We start from the raw sequence: 21,071 nt of genomic DNA, 5'->3' as shown, positions 1-21,071 counted from the left end.
GGGACCTGCTGTATAGCACAGAGAACCCCACACAGTATTCTGTGATAATCTCTGTGGCAAAAGAATCTGAAAGAGAATGGATGTGTCCACATGTATAACTGAATCATTTCGTTGTACAGCAGAAATTATCACAAACTTGTGAATCAAGTATAGGCCTTTTTAAAGGGGGGGGGGAAGGATGCTCAATGAACTTAGCAGGAGAATGGATGAACACAGTGAGAAGTTTAACAAAGAGTTAGAAAATATAGAGAAGAACTAAACAAAGCTGAAGAATATAATAACTGAAATTAAAAAAAAAAACCACCCTGGATGGAATCAACAGTAGATTAGATGATACCGAAGAATGGATCTATGAACTGAAAAGCAGAGTAGTGAAAATTACATAAGCTGAATGGAAAAAAGAATTTTTTAAAATGAAAATAGTTTAAGAAAACTCTGAGCCAACATCAAGCAAGCTAACATCCACATAGGTGTCCCAGAGGGAGAAGAGAAGAGAAATGGTAGAGGACTTAGCTGAATAAATAGTAGCTGAAAGCCTCCCGAACCTGGGAAAAGAAACAGACATCCAGATCCAGGGAGCAGAGAGAGTCACGAATAATGTGAGCCCAGAGAGGACCACACCGAGACACACTGTGATTAAAATGGCAAAAAACTAAAGATAAAGAGAAAATCTCTCTCTCTCTCTCTTTTTTTAGGGCTGCACCTGAAGCATATGGAAGTCCCCAGGCCAGGGGGCAAATCAGAGCTGCAGCTGCACGCCTGTGCCACCCTACAGCAAGGCAAGATCCAAGCTACATCTGTGATCCAAGCTACACCATGGCTCACAGCAACACTAGATCCTTAACCCACTGAGCAAGGCCAGGGATCAAACCCACATCCTCACAAAGACAACATTGGGTCCTTAACCCACTGGGCCACAATGGGAGCTCCCCTGGGGCTGGTATTTTACACTACAAGAAGTAAACTGAGGCTGGGGGAAAGGCGATCCTGGAACCAATAGATCTCTGCCTACTGCCTGAAAAAAAAAAAAAAGAATTCTACAGAAAAGAGTAAAAAGTTTGAAGGCATTCTGTTGGTCAGAAAATGGACAGTGTCTGTTATCCTTGGGGTGTATTTTTTCATATCTTTACTTTCAATATTTCCATCTTCTTGTTTGAAGTATGTCTTTTACCAACAGCCTGTAGCCTAATGATCATCCGTGATTGTCTATTCACGGATGAAATCAGGTCATTTATTTAGTGGGATCACCAGTTTTTAAGATTTTATTTCTCTATCTTCTTTTGTGTTTTCCCATTTACCTTGTGTATTATCAATTGTTCTGTAACAAATTACCCCCAAATCGAGCAGCTCAAAACAACCAACGTTATCTCTTACAATTTCTTAGGATCGAGGAGTCTGAGAGCCGTGCAACTGAAAGATCCTGGCTCAGGCGTCAACCTCTGCGAGGTTGCAGTCAAGCTGTCAGCCAGGGAGACAGTCATCTGAAGGGTCTGTTGAGAATCAGCCTCCAAGTTCATTCGCGTGGCCGGGGCAGGAGGCTTCAGCTCCACACCAGGAGGCTTTACGGTGGGGTAAGGCATACATGTTTTCTTTATACAGGCGGGTGATCTGAGAGACAAAAGGAGCTTAGAGAAAGAACCACCAAAATCCAAGCACTTAAAAGGTGCTTTCTAATAGAGTTGACAGATTTAGCCAATAAAAACACAGGATGCCCAGTTACATTAGTTATATATATATATATATATATATATATATATATATATATATACACACATATATTTATTTATATAATAGTTTAAACTTTTTTTTTCTTTTTTGACTGCACCATGGCATCTGGAGGTCCCAAGCCAGGGATCAGAGCCAAACCCCAGTTGCGGAATCCTTAACCCAGCGCTCTAGAAACACTGCTGATTTCATTGCGCCACAACAGGAAATTCACAATTTTTGCTTTTTTTTTTTTTTTTTTTTGAGGGTCACACCTGCGGCATATGGAGGATTTCAGGCTAGGGGTCTGATCGGAGCTACAGCTGCCGGCCTACACACCACAGCCACAGCAACACCAGATCCGCATCTGCGACCTACACCACAGCTCACGGCAATGCCAGATCATGAACCCACTGAGCAAGGCCAGGGACCGAACCCGCAACCTCATGGTTCCTGGTCAGATTCGTTTCCGCTGTGCCACAAGAGGAACGCCTCTGAAATTCACGAATTTAAATTTCAGATAAAATTTCGATATTTGCATGGTAAAAAAATCATTCACACTTAATAGAATTCCAAATTTGACTGGACTTGATGAACTTTATCTGGCAACCCTATTTATCATCGGATCTTGGAAGCAAAACTGTCTATATCATTTGTGGAACCCTTTATTAAAAAATTGTTAAGGGAGTTCCCATTGTGGCCCTGTGGAAATGAATCTGCCTAGTATCCTTGAGGATGCATCTTCAATCCCTGACCCCCCTGCTCAATGGGTTACGGATCTGGCACTAAAAAGACCAAAACAAACAAAAAAATTGTTAGGAATTCCAAGTCAGCATGAGTAGAGCATTAAACCAAGCATGATGCCCTTCTGAGGAGGATGTCTTATGTGAGATCACAGGCTGTACTCTCAGAAAGCCAGCCCTGCTTAGAAGGGACATGCCATCACTTCTACCACATTTTACTAAACAGAAACTAGTCACTAAGGCCAACCCACACATCCTGAAAGGAGACTACCCCAGGGTGTGGATCCCCGGAGGCAGCCATCCCTGGGGCCATCTTGGAAACTGGCAACCTTTGCTTCTTCTATTTGTCATTTCCTGCCCAGAGGTGGAAGGATCTGACCGTCTGCATTCCCTTTGTTTCCTCTCTTCTGGTTTGAAATACGTTCTATTTCTGTTCATTAGTCATCCTTAAATTTTTAACATGCTTACTTCAGTTAACAAAGTCTAAAGTTAATCAATTCTTCTAGAACAATCAAGGACCTTAGCATGCTTTTAAACTCTGACCATCGCTTCCTGCCTATAGTTTGATTGTTTTCCAGGTTTTAGTCTATCTCATTTATTTTAGCCTCCAAATCAGCCTTTAAAATTATTTTTATCAAGTCCATGTTTGTTTGAATTTCCCACGTTGAATGTTTTGGGGGGTTTTGTTCCCCACTTCTTGTAATTTACTTAGTATTTTTGGATTTTCTTCCTGGGTTTTTCGTATTATCTTCGTCTGGTATCTTGTCAGAACCCTAGGTCGTCATGGTGTGTTTTAGGGATTTTTTTCAAACTGGTTTCATCTCTGGTCTGAGCCTTCTTTTTGTTTCCAATATTGTGTATTTTGTACTGATAATTTGTTTATTTTATTAAGGTTTTTAAAAGAATTAGTTCAGCTTTTTGTTGTTTGCCATATCATTAATTTCTGCTTATTATTTCCTTTCTTCTACTCTCGTTGGGTTTTCTGGTGGTCTCTTCCTAAAGTTTTGAGTTGGATGTCTAATTCATTTGTTGTCATCCTTCCTGTTTTTAATAAAGGCATTTAAGGCTATATTTTTCCCTCTAAGTTTCACTTTAACTTATTGCTCTTCAGTGCTAAATCTTGTAATTTTCTTTATAATGTTCTCCTTATCTCATGAATTATTTAGAAATGAGTTTTCACGTTAACAAACATTGGGTTTCTTTGGCCACCTTTTTATTGTTGGCTTCAAATTTTATCACATTGGAGCTAGAGAATGTGACTGCATGATATTGATTCTTTAAAATTTTTTCATACTTCCTGAATGGCCACGTCTGTGGTATTTTTAAAAGTGTTCCATGTGAACTTGAAAACAATGGGTATTCTGTGTAAGGAGGTGTAAAATTTATATTTATCTAGCAGATGAAGTTCCTTAATTGCATTGTCCTAACTCCCGTCTCCTTCCGTACTCATATTTTAGTATTTGAGCCACTGGTTTTAAGAAAGTCAAATTAAAATTTCCCAATTTGTTTATGGATTCCGGCCTTTCCTCTTGTGGTTCTGCTAGATTTGCTTGCCTTTTTGGTCGGGGCTAGACTGCTGTTACAAGAGACCCTTAAAAATGAGTGGTTTAAGTAAGAGAGACGTTTATTTCTTGTCCATGTGAAAGTCCACAGCCACGGTTCCTGCGGGGTTTGGTAAATGAGGAGCCAGCAGGAGAGGAGAGGGAGGGAAAAGAGTGAGGCTGAGATATTTATCCCTCTGCCCCTTCACCGCGAGGTCACCTCTGCTCTACATAACTCTCTCCATCAGAGTCTGGCCATCGCCCTCCCTTTGACCCTGCAGGCCTAGGGGAATGAAAGCTATGCTATTGCTAGCCTCAGAATCCTGTAATCTCTCTTGTGACTCCCCTACACCCTGCTTTGTCATTAGTCCTTTTGAAAATAAACTCTGCCCAAGTTCTCTTAATTAGAACACACCATCTGTGACTGTGTGTTGGGACCGTGAGTGATGCAGGCTGGCATCATGTGTTTAAAAGTCATTGATTCTGAGAGTTCCCGCTGTGGTGACGTGGATTAAGAATCACAATGCAGCAGCTTGGGTAGCCGCAGAGGCACAAGTTCGATCCCCAGCCCAGCACAGTGGCTTAAAGGATCCAGTGTTGCCACCAGCTATGGTGTAGGGTGAAGCCGTGGCATGGATTCAATCCCTGGCCTGAGAACTTCCATATGCTGCCATAAAAAAAAAAAGTCATTGATTCTGAATGCCTTTAGGCAAGGGTGCACTCACCGGTGTTGGACACAAGCCCAGCTGTTCACTGTTCTGACACTCCTGCCTAGTCCCAAAGGCGTCTGAGGCTGACACCCTGGGTTAATGGCTCCAGGCAAGACAGCTCTCATGTCCATGTCTCCAGAACACCACCTGCCTCTGGTGAAGGAAATACTCAAAGACCATCAGTAACACTCACCTTGTCATCTTAATACAGGCTTGGCTTGGCCACTGGTCTGATGACCAGATGGCCTCTCTTTGGACAAACTCAGCATCTCAGGGTCACAGGGACTCGCCTTTGTCTGAGGATGCTTTACTACTTTAGATGGGTCAATATCTTCACCAAGTAACTGTCAGCTTCTGCAGGACCCAGAGTCAGCCTGGCCCTTTAAGCTGATGTGGCACATCTCTGCTCTGATTCATTAGATACCAATTTCTTCAGACTAACTCTCAGTGGGCCCAGCTTGCTTCCCTCATCTCCTCCTTCTTAGGGAATTGTTCAATCTTGGCCAATGCAGATCACACTGTTCCCATTTCACAGATTGGGAAACTGAGGTTCCAAGTGGAAAGCCAACTTCATGGAGTCTGGTGAGGCTGGCTCTGAGCTTGGTTCTGTCTGGCTCTGACTCAGAGGCTCTCCGGGTGAGGTTATGTGTCCCGAGGAAGGCTGAGGGGAGACTGAGTAGAGGACAGAGCCACAGGTGAGGGGACCTTCAAAGCCTTCTACTGGCCAGGCTGGGCACGACGTCTGGGTGAGAGGGTGGAGTGGAGGCTGCAGTGATAAATTGGTCTCTGGAGTCCAACACACTTGAGATCCACTCCTACTTCTGCCCCTTCCTATTAGTCTGCTCGGGTTGGTCTCCAGGCCTCGCAGAGCAGTTGCAAGGACTCTCCCAGGGAATGTCTAGGAAACGCACAGTGTGGGTAGCTGCTCAGTCCCGGGATTCACCCAGGTCACTGCTCTTCACTCCTCCTCGGGGCTGGGGCAGGTGCAGTGAGGATTCAGCCATCAGGGGGCCAAGGTTGATGGTGCCTCTGGGCTCATCCATTCATTCACCCATCCCAACAGATGGTTTCGGCATCTCTTCTGTGCCCTATAGTACTGGGGGCACTGTTGAGAGCAGAGAGGGTGAGGACAGCCCCGTTCTGAAGACTGCCATGAAGAAGGGGTACTATGGTGAACCTGCTGGAAAGCCTCCTCAGACTCAGCCTTGCTTTATTTTGAGAAGACTGCCACAATTGTTAGTGTCAGAGCCACAGAATGTTCACGAAATGGGTGGAATTCTAGGAAGGTTATCTCTCAAGGCTTAGGAATGAGTTATCAGGGAGAAGCTGAGGGTGGCCGGGGGGTACTCTGAGCTGCAAAGGGCCTCTCTCTGGCTTAATCTACAAATTCAGGGGTAGGTAATATGGGCTGTATCCAGTTCCACCACTTATCAGCTAAGTGATCTGACTAATGCCATGCTTTCCTGAGCCTCTATCTCCTTATCTATCAAATGGTGTTTAGCTCTTTCGGATGGTTTCCCCTATGGGATTCCCTCCTCCTCCAAATGCTGGTTCAGCCAGAGCAGTCAGGGCTTCCTGATCCTGTTCCTTGGCCATAGGTGATTGGCCCACAGGCAGACATCTGATTAGCGCTGGGCCAATCAGAAGCCTTCCCTGTTCTGTTCTGCTCTGCTCTAAGTCAGAACTGAAAAAATGGCTGTGAAAATGAGAGAGGCTTAGGAGTTGTCATTGGCCAAACGCCCTTCCTCATGGCAGAATTAGTCTAGAGAGAGAGAGAGAGGCGGGAGAGAGAGGGTGTCAATCACTCTTGCCAGGATTTGGATCCCTAGTTCTGGCTGTGCCTGGGCCCACCAGCCCTGCTCACCATCTGGATGTGTTCACTCCTCCCTTAGAATCTCAGTTGCCTCACTGGTTGGCATTGGTTTCTAAAGATAGACTTTCTCACAGGGTTGTGTGTAGGATCAAATGAGCTGAAGTGTGTGAAGCACTCGGCCCAAGGCTTGGCCCACCGCAGGCTCAGTAGGCAAAAATTCCTTTCCCTTAATGGGCACCAGGCAAGGATGGGGTTTGGCAAGATACCAGGAAGATGTGAGGCATCAGCACTGGTGAAGTGATATAACTCAGCAGCTCTGGGGAAACTAAAGTCAGGTGCCTTGGGACCCCGCAGAGCTCCACAGGAGACTAGAATGAATGCCCAAGCAGAACATTTGGTGCATAGGAAAGGATAGGACTAAGAACAAAACTCCTGCTCCAACCCTTTGTGGGAGGGAAAGTTGTCCCTCCGTGCCAGGAAGGTATGCTAGAGTCCCTAGAGGTCCAGAAGAGGGATACCAGGAAAGGCTTTCCAGAGGAGGGACATTTGAGCTGGGTTTTGAAGGATGAATAAGAGTTTGTCGAATAAGGAAAGGGCTTGAAAAGGGACTTTGGACTACCACTACCAAATAACCACTATTAGTACAGAGGAGTCAGCCAGCCTAGGTGTGAATCCTGCCTCAATTAATCTTTAGACTCTTCTATGCTTCTATTCCTTACCTGCAAAATAAGGAAATAGAGATTTGTTTTTAGTATTAAATGAGATAATACATGTAAAGCACTCAGAACTGTGTGCTGTCAGAAGGCAGCGGTTAAGCATTAAATAAATGTTTAGCTCATTATGAAAAGCTTTTACATTATCAAGTCCAACCCCCTTTAAAAGATTAGAGCTGTTACCATTTACTGCATCCTTAATAGGTTCCAAGCACAGTGCTAAATGCTTAGCATGCTTTGTCTCTTAATCCTCCCAACAACTCCAGGAGGTGAGTACTATTATCCCCACTAAAGATAGAAAAACAGGGAGTTCCTGTCGTGGTGCAGTGGAAATGAACCCGACTAGGAACCATGAGGTTGTGGGTTCGATCCCTGGCCTCACTCAGTGGGTTAAGGATCCGGCGTTGCCACGAGCTGTGGTGTAGGTCACAGACATAGCTCGGATCTGGTGTTGCTGTGGCTCTGGCATAGGCTGGCAGCTGTAGCTCCAATTAGACCCCTAGCCTGGGAACCTCCACATGCTGTGGGTACAGCCCTGAAAAGACAAAAGACCAAAAAAAAAAAAAAAAGGTAGAAAAACAGGCTCTGAGAGGTCAAGATTATATAGCCAGTATGAAACACACAGTGCCAGGGGTTCAAACCCAGGTTTGTCTAAGGACCCATGCCCTTGGCCCCGAGAAAGGAAGAGACCAGCCTCAGGACACAGAGCAAAGTGCTGGGGTGTCAGGATTTCTTTATGGATCAACTCAAGGGCAGTAATCTGGTTGGGGGTCCTTGGTTTGCCTCTCTCTGTACAACAGCACTTCCACTGACAATAGCAAAGAACCAGAGGTGGCTGATGGAAGTTATTGAAGGACTTGCCCCAGCTCCACTCACACTCTCTCCCACCCCAGGTTGGACCTTGTGGGCCTGGGACTTCCTGGCCAGGGAACGGGTGTAGGGAAGGGCTGGGCCTCCCCTACTCAGTTGGCAAGGTCAGGCTTCCCAGCAGGGCTGGCAGAGCTAGAGCCTGGAGACCCGCCACGCCCCTGCTCCCTGCCTTTTCCCAACCCCCATTGCTTCTGCCAAAGGGCCTCAGAAAATTCCAGCCACGCCCCTGGACCGGGATTTTTCCAGCAGAACGCAAGCAGTGGGTTTTGTCTTGGCGGCCAAAGCCGCAAAGAAAGTGGTGAGCAGGCAGCTCCTACCACCACTGCTTGGGACTCCCTGCCTGTCACTGTCCCCAGGGCCCTGACTGGCCTTGGCTCCTCAGGGACAGGGTGGGACGGCCAGGGGAGCAGGGCTCAGGACGTCCTAGCAAACAGGAAATGAAACAAAGGCGGCCTCTTATCGGGTTGCCTGCATTCCTTTCAGGTGATGCTCTGAGTGGCTTGGGGGACATAGCTGACCCTGAAGTGCTGCCCGTCAGGATAGACCTTCTTGCTGCTTCCTCTCAGAGACTTGGGCTCCCAGGCCTTCCTAGACAGCTGGGGGTGGAGGCAAAGAGGATTCCCATGATGGGAGGCTCCATCCCCAGGCACAGCCTCCCTGGGCTCCCAGAAAGTCAGGGCACCACACTTTCTGGGCCTAGAGAGATGGGCTGGGGAGGGTGTCTTGGAAGGGGAATGGAGGGGAAATAATGGTCATATTCACTCAACCATTCCACAAACTGTATCTCCGCCACCTTATCCAGTGTAGAGGTGTGGGTACCAGGACTCATCAATGAACCAGACCCAGTCCCTGTCCTCAAGGAACTTTCAGCATAAGGAGGATAAGTGAAATGCTGGCGAAAAGGCAGGATGCCGATGAGCTCCGAGAGGGGTGTCTAAGCCACGCTAAGTGGGGTTGGGGTAGTTTGAGGAAGCCTCAGTCCCTTGCATGGCATCTGACACATCAGTTACTCTCCACTAGTGCTGTCCGATTGAAGAAACCCTAGAGTTGGTTCGGTTTTGGGGTTTTGGGGGTTTTTGTGTGTGTGTGTGTGTGTGTCTTTTTAGGGCTGCATCCAGGGCATATGGAGGTTCCCAGGCTAGGGGTCGAATCAGTGCTGTAGCCACTGATCTACAGAAACGCCAGATCTGAGCCGCATCTGCAACCTATACCATACCTCACGGCAACGCCAGATCCTTAACCCACTGAATGAGGCCAAGGGATCAAACCTGCGTCCTCATGGATACTAGTCAGATTTGTTTCCCCTGAGCCACAACAGGAACTCCCTGGAATTGGCTTTGAAATAGCAGCAGGACAGGAGTGGGTGGAATGGAAAGGAATCTGGATTAGGAGAACAGCACGTGCAAATGCCCAGTGGTCTGTGTGTGTACGGGACATTGGAGAACAGTGAGGACTCTGGAGTTGCCTCGGCACTGGGTGAAGAAGCTGGGGAGGAGGCTGGTAGGGTGGTTCCTGATAGCCTTGGAAGCCAGGCTGAAGCCTAGGCTTATTCTGCAGGCACTGGGAGCTGGGGAGGTGGGGTAGGGAGAGGGCTCAGAGAGGCAGGTCCAGCCTGGCCTAGGGGCAGGGGAAAGAGGAGGGGGGCCCTTCGCTTGGGTGGCTTGGAGAGGCTGATCTGCAGAGACAGAGGCTCCAGCTTCTCTGGGGCTGTGCCCCCCTTGCCTGCTGGGCACTGGCGCCAGTTCTGCTGATTGGTGGGCTGGACTCCTCTCCCATCAGGCAGCGCTGACTCAGCGTCTGAGAGGTGGTTCCCACGAGCCTACGTTTCTCTCTGGGGGCCAAAGGCCATGTCATCCATGCCCCACTCCAAGTGGGTCAGTGTCTAGGGCCACTGATAATCAAGGCTGAACGGAGGCTAAGGTTTCTGGTCTACCCACCCCTGCCAAGCAGCAAGGCCTCAGGCTGCCCTTCCCCTGCTGTCTGACCATATGCCATCCCAACTATGACCTGGCTTTCCACGCACAGAAGTTCTGATATACCACAGTTATCAATACTTTGCTTTTATTTTAAAATAGTGAAAAGAAAAATAAATACCTTTGAAGAATAAGAGTACAAGGGTGGGGTGGTGGGGCCCGAGACTTGGGGGTGTCCTGGCTTCAGTGGTCTTGCGTGGGGGTCTTACTCCACCCCCGCCAGGCCCTGCTCTGTCCCGGCTGGGAGGTCTGGGGGCTCCACCAGCCTTGCCTGCCCGCGGCTCCCAGGCAGGGCGCTGTGTCAGCGAACCTGCGGGGATTAGACCCCTGGCGCCAGAGCTCCGTCGGGCAAGCGGGCGGGGGGCGGAGGCTGCCGCCCCACAGGGGGCTCTTCCCAGCGTGGTGCCCGCGGCCTCAGGGGTGACCCATGTCCTCCATTCCCACGCGGCCCCAGACGCCCAGCACGAAGCTCTCGATGTCGCACTCGTTGGCGCCGCGCACGATGCGGAAGTGGCCCCTCTCGCCCCAGCCTGGGCCCCAGGAGTTGGCCGCCGTCTGGGAACGAGGAGGGGCCGTGAGCGGGGCGATGGGAGCAAGGGAGGAGGAGAGGAAGGCGGGCGGGCGCAGGGACTCACCCAGTATTTGAGCATCCTTCCATCCGGCAGCGTCTCCTCGCCCCACCTGAGGGCCAGAGCCGGAGGGGGAAGGGCACTGATTCGCCTGCTTTCAGGAGCTCTGACCCAGGGCCTTCCCCACCCAGGCCCCTGTCGCCTTTGGTGACTTGGGTGCACCCTCGAGACTTGGGCAGGTCTCTGTCCCTCTCTGCACCTCCCTCAGGCTCCACATCTCTAAGTCTGTGTACCTGTGCCTAGGGTGGAGATGGGGAAGGCCCCCAAGGGACACCTGGGAGAGGGGAGCTGAAAAAGGAGAGAAACTGGGCCCCCCATCTTTCAGGGACCACATCCCACGGACCAATTCTTTGGGACTTCATACATCTGCCTGCCCTCCCTTCTCGCCTGGGGGGATACAAAGTTCATTTCATTGGTTGGACCCTTGATATCAGCGACTCTAGCACCTCCCTTTATATGAGCTGGGGAAACTGAGGGCTGGGGGGAGTGAGTCAGTGAGTCAGGCAGAGTTGGGACAGATGCTGAGCTGGGGAGAGGTTGAGCAACTCTTGAATTCTTGTCTGTATTTCATAAGAGTTATTTTTCTGTTCCACTCTGCCAGGAAGGAAGCAGTTCCTAGAACACCTCAAAAAGGGCCTTCCTCTTTTTTTTTTTTTTTTTTTAGGCCACGCTGCAGCATGCAGAAGTCCTTGGGCTAGGGATAGAACCCAAGCCATAGCAGTGACAACACCAGCTCCTTAAACTACTAGGCCACCAGGGAACTCCAGGTCCCTCCTCTTTTTTTTTTTTTTTTTCCTTTTTCTTTTTAGGGCTGCACCTGCAGCATATGGAAGTTCCCAGGCTACGGGCTGAATTGGAGCTGCAGCTGAGGCCTATGCTAAGCCACAGCAACACCGGATCCGAGCCACATCTGTGACCTACACCGCAGCTTGCAGCAGCGCCAGATCCTTAACCCACTGAGCAAGGCCAGAGATTGAACCCGCATCCTCACAGAGACTATGTTGGGTTCTTAACCACAACAGAGCCATGACAGGAACTCCTTTCCGCCCCCCCCTTCTCTTTTTGAGTCTTGGTTTCCTCTGCTTTGAAATGGAGCTTTGCAGAGAGAGATGGTTAGGATCCAAGGCAGGCTTAGAGCCCCCACTGCAAGCCCTGCTGTCTCCGACCCCCCCGCCCACCAAGTCCCTCACCCTGTGATCTTGACCGAGTGGGTCCCATGCCTGCGGTATCTCTCCGGCCTCCCGTGGTTCACAGGTGTGTGGCTGTAGATGCCGCTCTGGTATAGGAAGAAGTCCTCGTGCACCTCCATGAGGGCTGTAGGCAGAGGTCAAAGTGGGGCTGGCTCAGCCCATCAGCACAGGCACCGATGCCTGAGCCTGGAGATGCATGTTCGGCCCCCAGGGGCTCTGGTACCAAGTGCCCCCTCCAGGTGCCGCCCATGGGGAGAGGACATGGTCCCCCCACTCCTGGCCCCAGTGGACTGGCTGCTCAATGCTGTATGGACCACTTGCACCCAGCCTCAAGCAGGCCCAAGCTTCTGGAATCAGGGGGCAGGATAAGAGGCATTTACCTTGAACGGGGCCGTTCTCCATCAGCTCCTTCATGATATCCTTCTCCTGGAGGGTGAGGGGGTAGGGAGGAGAGCATCCATCAGGCGTGAGGCTCCAGCCTTTGGCCAGCCTTCCGGCTCTCCTGCCTTTGCCCCTTTACCCAAGCGCAGACTTACGTTGGAGCCAAGGCGGTAGGCAGGAGTGACCTGGTAGATGTCATTGGCGTGGACATAGCTATTAGGGCAGCGGGCAGTAGCCTGGCGCTTGCCCCGACCCATGGCTCGACTGTGCATCATGCAGCGGGGTGCAGGGCCAGCCTCATTCCGCTCGTGGCCAGAGAATGGGTAGCAGTGGTCAGACACCACCCTGGAGGGGCAGGAGGAGGAGGTGGGGACAGAGTGAGCCCGGGGCAGCCCTAGGCCCCGCCTCATGCCCTCTTCCCTGCCCACGCCCTCTGCTGCTCACCCTCGTCGTCGCAGGAACCACCAGGCACCATCCAAACGCCCACCTTGGCAACCCTGCTGGTTGTGCGTGTCACAAGACAGCAGGTTCTGGGGCGATAGGACAGGTGTCATGTGCCCCAGAGAATGGATTGAGACTCGATCTGACGCCACGGCTGGTGGGGGAGGTAGAGGGGCCGTCAAGGGGCTCAGGCCTTGGCCCTCCTTTCCCACCTCGCCAGCCTCTGCCCTTGGACCTACCTGCCGTGGAGAAGGCCCAGGAGCCTGCACAGTTGCCTTGATCCAGAGGGTCGTGGATCAGGTTGGGCCACTTCTCAGAGGCCTCGAAGGCTCTGGGCAGCACCTCCCCTGGGCCCAGTACTGTCTGCAAGGCAAAGGTCATTCTGTCTGCCTCCTGCCTCTGCCCCCGCCTACCCCTCGGGGGCCTGAGACACTGGAGGTCTCCCAAGAGTCCAGGGCCTTCTGCCATTTGATCTTGAGTCCTCCAGCTTCTGAGGGATTCCAGCAACCTCCACACTGACTCGAGAGGAAGACCCAGGCACCATGTTCCCTGGTGTCAGGTCAGGGGATGACTAGTCCTGCTTTACAGGTGCAGCAACGGAAGCCAGGAACAGGGAATTGGCCAGGCCAGGGTCCCCCCACTTTCCTTTTTCAACTCCTGCCTCTTTCCTCCTCTGCACCTTCTGATCTGCCACATCCTTCTTCCCGCCAGGACCTTGGGCTTCAGGCCCCAGAGGGCAGGGGAGGGAAGAAGCCGTCAGGTCCCGTGACTGGGCTGGCTGCCAAGGTAAACAGCAGAAGGCAGAAAATAGCCAGAGACCCAGGGGAGTAAGGGCAAGGGCAGGGTCTGGCCACCCCAGCCTTGAACTGAACTCCCCACTGCGGGGAGGGCCACTCCGGCCAGCCATCACCTCCTCCCCTGCCTGCCATTGGACGGAGCCTCTGGTATGTGCCCCAGCCCTGTCCCGCTGAAACACCCCGTCCTCACCCTGTGACTGTTCTGGGTCTGGTTCCCGTTTCTCCCCCTAGAGGGTCCCAGTGGTGGGAATGAAGAAGCCCCTCCTCCCGTGGGGTTCCACTGAGGCGGCATTTCTTTCCGAGAATCGCCGCTCCCTGGCCAAAGCTGGAGGAGTGTCCGTCCTTTCCTTCCCAAAATACCAAGACGACCTCCTGGCCCTTTGGGCCCTGACCCAGCCGTAGTGGGACCAATGACATTTTTCCCAAGCTGAGGAGGCCAGGGAGGGACGGAGGCCGGGACCACAAAACTCAGAATGTGAGCATCAGTTCTTGCAGTGCGGCACATCTTGGTATGGGCAGAAGCTGAGGGCCCAGAGAAGGGGAGTGACTTGTCTAGCGACACACAGCCTATTGGGAGGGGGACAGGGTGCCAGGGTCCCTGGGGTCCTAGGCCAAAAGGAGATGGCAGGATTATGGGCAGGAATGGACTTACATGAATCTCATTCATATTGGCGACGGAGGAAGATGGGCGGATGGTGCCCAGGCGGTATCGAATGCCCTCATCCAGGGTCATGCCCCAGAAGGCACTGTGGTTCCCAGCCCGCCACCTAAAAGAGAGTGGACAGAGGTCACAGACCTGCCAAAACTAGGGGTCTGGGAGGTACACGAATGTGAGTGAGAGAGATGCCTAACTAGCTAAGTGTGCACGTGAATAAGATCTGAGTGTGGGTGTGCCTGGCAGGACGTGTGTGTGTACGTGCATGCATGTGCATGTGTGCCCCCTGGGAAAATCTTCGGGGCCTCTTACCCATAGTTGCCTTGGTTGATGGCCTTGATCATGTCTGGGTCCACCAGGCATGGCTCCTGGTCACACTCCCACTGCCCTTTCTCCTGGCAGGTGCTGGAAGAACAGGAGGGGAGGAGGAGGTGAGGCAGGGCTGGTATCCTCTGAAGGGAGGAGCCTCAGAGGTCAACATGAGCCTGAACTTCTGCATCAGCACCTATGAGAGGTCCCTTAGATGATCCCATCCAGCCTGGTGACTTTAAATGTCAATTTCAAGTTCATGATTCTCAAGTGTATAGCTGCTTCTCAGATGTCTCCCTAAACTCCAGATTCACGCAACTTACTGCTGCACAACATCACCACCGGGGGGGGGGGTGTCTAACAGGTCACACTTGCCGCATCCTACACTGAGTTCCTCCTCTCCCCTGCTCCCAGGCTGCTCTCCCACAGTCCTTGGAAACGGTCACTCCATCCTTCCTGGAGCGCAGGCCAAAAGCCTGGGAGGCATCCTGACTCTTTCTCTCACGTGCTGACCCAATTCATTGGTGAATCCTGTTGACACCACCTTAAAAAAACCCATCCAGATTGCAAACCACGTCTCATTCTTTCCTGCGGCCCCTGTGGTCCTATCACCTTTCACCTGGATCATGCTGTAGCCTCCTCACCATTCTCCCCGATTCTGCCCTGTGCCCGTGCCACCCCCTCTCTCCGACTTCAGTATATTTTTAACGCAGCTGCCCAAGCGATCCTGTTAAACCCAAATCATATCATGTCATTCCCCTGTCCCCAAACCCGCCACTGGCTTCACATCACGGAATAAGAGCCAAAGCCTTTCCAGCGCCAACAAGGCCCTGCACGATCTGTCTTCCTGTCCCCTCTCTGACCCTCTTCTCCAAATCCTGGTTCCCGAGGCCCTGACCAGTCTGGTCCCCTGACTGTTGACCCCAGCCACGCTCTGGCCTTTGAGTTGTGCTTCCAACATCCTCAGGGCTCACTCTCACTTCTTCCAAGTCCTTATTCACATGTCACCTTCTCAGAGAGGCCTGCCCTGGCCACACTATCTCAACCCCCTCCACCCTTCCTACTCTGCTTCCCTGTTTCATTTTTTTTTCCAGCCTGTCATCACCATCTGACATATTACATCTTTAGTTATTTATATTGTTTATATCTGTTTGCCTGTAGACTCTAAGGTCCTTGAGGGCAAGTATTGTTTGGTATCTCCAGTGCTTAGAAAACAAAGCCTAAAAAAAAAAAAAAAAAAAAAAAAAAGGAGATCCCGTCGTGGCGCAGTGGTTAACAAATTCGACCAGGAACCATGAGGTTGTGGGTTCGGTCCCTGCCCTTGCTCGGTGGGTTAAGGATCTGGCGTTGCCATGAGCTGTGGTGTAGGTTGCAGACGCGGCTCGGATCCCGCGTTGCTGTGGCTCTGGCGTAGGCCGGTGGCTGCAGCTCCGATTCGACCCCTAGCCTGGGAACCTCCATATGCCGCGGGAGCGGCCCAAAGAAATAGCAAAAAAGACAAAAAAAAAAGAAAAAAAAGAAAACAAAGCCTAGCACCGAGTACGTACCCAATACATATTTGTTGAAGGAATGAATGAGTGAGTGAGTGAGTGAGGCAGTATAGTGAAGTGACTAAGTGCATGGATTCTAAAGTCGAGAATCCTGAGTTCCCATCCTGGCTCGCGAGTCACGTGACCTTAGGTAAGGTATTCAAAACTCCCCCTCAATGGTGTCTGTAAAATGAAGATAACAATAGTACCAACGTCCAGGGATTAAATGGTGAGCTTGCAAAGTATTTAGCTCAGGGCCTGGCCCATGTTATGTGCTCAAGAATTGTTATCTATCATTATTGTTCTCATTACAGGAACCCCCAACTCCCCGCCCCCTGGAGTTTCAGACTCCAATCCAGCTGGCCTCCTGACATCTCCTCTGGGTGCGTGAAAGGCATCTCAAACTTAAAACGGCCCAAACTGCCTTCCTCCAAACCTGTTCCTCCCCTAACATCCTCAACTCAGAAAAGGACACCTTATCTACCCAGGTGTTCAAGCCAGAACTCTGTGGTCTGCAGTGTCTTCCCCACCGCCCTCCCCTCACCCCCACCAAAGCCTCCCCTATCAGCCGGGCACACAAAAGCCTCTGAATCCATCTGCCTCTTGCCTCTCCCCTACCATCCCCTTACTCTGGGCCCTTATCCCCTCTCACCTGGCCCATGGCAGTGGGAACCAGGCTCCCTGCCTCTTTATAATTCCCTCCCCACCCCAGGACATGCACACACACACACACACACCCCTCTTTTAAAGCCAGAGAAATCTTTGAACAATACACATCGGACTGTGGGCTCCCCAAGTGGCTTCCCACAACACTTAGAACCACATGCAGGAGTTCTCATCGTGGCTCAGCGGAAACGAATCCAACTAGGAACCATGAGGTTGCGGGTTCCATCCCTGGCCTCACTCAGTGGGTTAAGGATCTGGCGTTGCCATGAGCTGTGGTGAAGGTCGAAAACATGGCTCGGATCTGGCGTTGATGTGGCTCTGGTGTAGGCCAGCAGCTGTAGCTCCAATTCGACCCCTAGCCTGGGAACTGCCATATGCCGCAGGTGTGGCCCTAAAAAGACAAAAGCCAAAAAAAAAAAAAAATGCAGAACCCTTGGTGCAGTTTATGAGACCCCTGGAACATGGCCTGAGCCTCCTCTCGCCCCATTTCACAGCTCCAGCTGCAATGAGCTTGGTCCCACCTCCTGGTCTTTCCACACGCTGTTCCCCCCACGTTCCCTGCTCCTGGGCCTGGGCCACTCATGCGCTTATCTCCCTGGTATCAGCATAAATGCCCCCTCTGGACTGGCCTTCCCCGACCCCCACCCCACTCGAAACCAGGATCCCTCATTAGTCTCCTTTCCTCATCACACCTGGAGCAGGTTGTGATGACACATGTATTTGTGCATGTGGTTCTTCGCCATTAATCTAGAGGCTCCAGTGCAGAGACAAGGACTGTCTGCCATGTTCTGGCTGCCTCTCCTTGGCCCAGCACAGCACTTGGCCCATAGTAGGTCGCTAATAAATAGGTGTCGACTGAACAGTTGAATTCTATGAATTCTACGATGCTTTTACAAGCTCATAACTCTGCTATGACAAGATGCTAAGCGGCATGCTTCCAAGCCCAGAGGCTCCCTCCTCCAATGTTGCCTTTTAAGGAGCCTCAAGGGGACCAACTGGGCTCTCCAGCCCCAGGAATTTCAGGGTGCTTTCAGGGAGGGCCCAGGAGACTGTAGGGGTGGAGCCGGGTAGGGGAGGCTCTCCCTGTCCTCCCCTTCCCCCACTGACTCTCGAAGTATCCCTCGAGGGCTCACACAGCCTGAGAGACCCACAGACACTGCCCCCACACCCTCCCGCAGGTGTCAAGTGCAGGGAACAAAGCCAGAGCTGGCCTGAGAGGGCAGTGGGTTGGTCAGTACTTTCCTGCCCCCTCCCTCTTTGCCCCCAGGGCTGTCCAAGCAGGTCTGGACAGGGCTGGTGGCAGCAGGTCTCAGCATTCCAGAGGGGGCCTGGGTGGCCAGGCCCCAGGGAAGGGAATGGGAGAGAGTGTTAACCCCTCAATGTCCAGAGGCACCCTATCAGTACCAGCAGAATCATGCAGGCACGCTCCATCTTTTGAAACACACAGGCACACACACATGCACACGCGTGCGCGTGGGCTCTCTCACCCAGACACACGCTGAAACGCATGAGTCCCCACTCTCACTGTGACCCAGGCATTCTTCATGCCAGTGAGGCAATGGAAACAGCTTATGCGTAATGCATTCCAAAAAGTTTCTTTCTCCCTGGGGCCCTCTCAGTCCCAGGCAGCGGGCAGTGGGTGCGGGGCCTCCCCCTCTAAGTCTCAGGGTCCCCATTATTTCCATGAAGGCACTCAAGTCTTCCTATACAACCCTTCCCCACCTCCCATCTCAGGCCTCAGATTGGGGTAGGGGGCACCCTGACCCCTTCATCTTTCTGCAGGGAATGGTGGGGAGGGGTGTGGGGGAGGAAGGAGGGGCCACATTCCAGGGAAGGCCCTGCTACAGTCTGGCTGGCTGCCAGCTCAGCCATCCCTGACCCTCATCCGGTTCAGGGCAGCGGATGCTGCAGTCAGAGGTTTCCTTCCTGGCGCCCCCTCCTTGGACTCTCCCATGACAGCAAGAAAGGTTGGGAGGGGCAGGAGCCCAGCCCCAGGGAGGAGGGCTGCACCTGAAGCTGGCATCCGTGCTGGGTGAGCACTCCTGGGGACTGCCGTGGAAGGCTGGTCTAGACACGGACATTGTCCATGTAAAAATTCCCACCTTACAATGATGAAACTGAGGCTCAGAGAAGGGAAAGGCCTTGCCCCCAGGAAACAAGTGACAGGGATAGGATCTGAGCCGAGTCCATTGCCACAAAGCCCACAAGGCAAGCCCCCTCCAAGCCCCAGATACTCACCACCGGTTACAGTTGTCCCAGTAGGTTCCCAAGACTGGATAGATGCGACCCCTGTGCATACATCCTGGGGAGAGGGACGACAGGAAAGAGAAGTGGAACCAAGACCAGAGTCGATGGGTTGAGATGGCCAGGTCCTCAGAAGTCAGGTGTTCCAAATCCTCCCACACATGCGCACGTGTGCACACACACACACACACACCAGCCTCCACTGAAACTAAAGCCGAGCTATAAATTAAGACCTCTGCAGGGTCACACACCAACCGCTACTTGGGAAGTTCTCCAGTGACCCCCAACCCGGATCCCTCCTGCTTCACTTGAATACCAGCCACGGCATTCCTTAGACCCTATGCCCTTTAAATGAGTTGGGGGTTTGAAGATGGAGAGTGGGAGGTGTATGGGGAAGTCAAGGCCCAGAGAAGGTAAGTGACTCCCCTGAGATAGCACAGCACTTTGGGATGACAACCCAGGTATGCCGTCTCACATCCACAGCCCCAAGGAATTGTGGGAAGGAATTCGAGTCATTCTCCTGCTGGATAAGGGCAGGTGGATGCTGATGAGGGCTGAAGGCAGGAACAGACTTGACCCACCTCCCAGGTGTGACTGGCCATCTCAGGGTTAGAGACTCCTGAGTAGAGGCAGAGGAATTGTTAAGATGACCCTGGCCAATCCCTGGGTGCTTTATCAGTCTTGAGGGTGAGTCAGCAGGCGGGGCCAGCACCTTCCAAGTCCGGAACATGGAGACAGGCAGGACTGGGAGAAAGGGCAGTAGGCTGCCTTCTCCTGGGTCAACTTAAAATCCCACTGACCAAGGCTCTTCTCATTCAGTCTTGCTGGAGAGACTCAGGTTAGACCAAAGCAGGGACTTCCCAGAGGTTCAGAGAGTGGGGCGGGGTCTCTGTCCCAGATTCTACAAAGCCTCCCCCGGAAATGTCAATGTGTCAGCCTTGCTCCTGAGCCTTGCTGAGTTTGGGGGTTGACAAAGTGACCCAACCCTGGCTGTCTGGTGCCCACCTTGGATGGGGGGAAAGGGGGGTGGCACGCCGAGGCAGAAGTCCCAGAAGTCAGGGCAGCAGTCGGAGACGGTGCGGTTGCAGAAGAGGTCACAGTAACAGGTAGCACCCAGGTAGGGCAGGGCGCAGTCATCGGCACGGCCACGGCAGCACAGGTCCTGCTCCTGGCAGTACCGGCCACCCGCATCCCGGATGCCCCGCAGGTGCAGAGCCGGTGCAAGCTCCCGGCGCCCACGACCCCGCCGGGCACCCAGGGCCAACTCGCCAGCCAGCAGCAGCAGCAGCAGCAGCCCCAGTGGACATCGCCACATGGTGCCTCCTGGGCCCAGGGAGGGCAGAGGTCAGGGGTCAGAAGTGGTGGGCAGCAGGGATTCCCTGGCACCCCAGGGACTTGATCTCCCAGCTTCCTGGGGCCATGAGCCCAAGAGGGTCCAGCAGGGACCCTGATTTCTGCTTCCCCAGGCGGGACAGGGGAGAGAAGCCACAGTTTATCTGCCTTGGCTTACAGGGGGAAGGGGCTTGGCAAGAAATAGAGCCCTTTCCTTGACCTGTCTGGGGACCTTCAAAGGCAAGAGGTAGGGACTGTGGCATTTTGGTGCTTTCCACTCAACACACACGCTTTGCACCCGAGGTCTCCCCCTGTCCTGAATCTCTGCCCCCGCCCCCAGCTTCCATCCCTACGGGGGTTCCCTGACTTTGTGTCCTCATGTGTCCCTCGCTCTCTGTGTCCCTCTGCCCCCCTCCACTCCCCCTCCCTGTCACCTGTCTGGGTCCCTCTGCCTGCCCCCTCCTTCTCTCTGTTCCTTCTGTCTACACCCTCTCCCCTCCAGGCAGGGGAGCGTCCCTACCTGGTGAGGGGTGTGGGCTGAGCCCGGCTGCCTCACTTGCCTCCGCCTCCCGGCTCCAGCGACCGCCGGACACTCAAAGTCAAGTGAGAAGCGCGGGGCGGGACCGCTTTTTGTACCGCCCCGCCCCGCCCCGCCCCGCCCAGCGCGCAGCCCGGCCCCGCCCCGCGGCGGGAGGGAGGGGCCCCGACTCTTTCGCACCTGGAAGAGCCGGGTTAACTCCTCGGCTGGGACAAGCGAGAGGGACCATGAGCACGCTACTGACCTTGCTGGGTCTCCGGTGGAAACGGTTCCCGTAGGGGGCGGGACACCAA

The 21,071-nt window shown here is 52.7% G+C and overlaps 1 protein-coding gene across 3 annotated transcripts; it reads right to left on the bottom strand.

Moving 5' to 3' along the window:
* Positions 1-10,159: 10,159 nt before the first annotated feature.
* On the bottom strand, positions 10,160-20,853 carry TINAGL1 (tubulointerstitial nephritis antigen like 1). 3 transcript variants are annotated; one of them, XM_047793002.1, is made up of 12 exons: positions 20,761-20,853; positions 19,914-20,231; positions 18,903-18,966; positions 14,473-14,565; positions 14,158-14,272; positions 12,948-13,071; positions 12,712-12,862; positions 12,423-12,612; positions 12,267-12,312; positions 11,887-12,010; positions 10,703-10,748; positions 10,160-10,622 (listed from the first exon to the last, which is right to left on the bottom strand). In XM_047793002.1, exons 2-12 carry the CDS (start codon positions 20,221-20,223, stop codon positions 10,482-10,484), a joined length of 1,404 nt encoding a protein of 467 aa, XP_047648958.1. In that variant the 5' UTR covers positions 20,224-20,231; positions 20,761-20,853; the 3' UTR covers positions 10,160-10,481. The 3 variants fall into 3 exon arrangements, with proteins under 3 accessions (XP_047648958.1, XP_047648959.1, XP_047648960.1); XM_047793003.1 differs by having other exon boundaries at positions 20,801-20,823; XM_047793004.1 differs by lacking the exon at positions 19,914-20,231 and having other exon boundaries at positions 20,761-20,847.
* Between the last annotated feature and the right edge of the window lie 218 nt (positions 20,854-21,071).

The sequence above is a fragment of the Phacochoerus africanus genome, chromosome 8 (genome assembly GCF_016906955.1).
Source record: "Phacochoerus africanus isolate WHEZ1 chromosome 8, ROS_Pafr_v1, whole genome shotgun sequence".
In the NCBI taxonomy this organism is placed as follows: Eukaryota; Metazoa; Chordata; class Mammalia; order Artiodactyla; family Suidae; genus Phacochoerus; species Phacochoerus africanus.
Note: the sequence above shows the minus strand (reverse complement) of the source record. Positions and strands in the feature narration are given on the sequence as shown.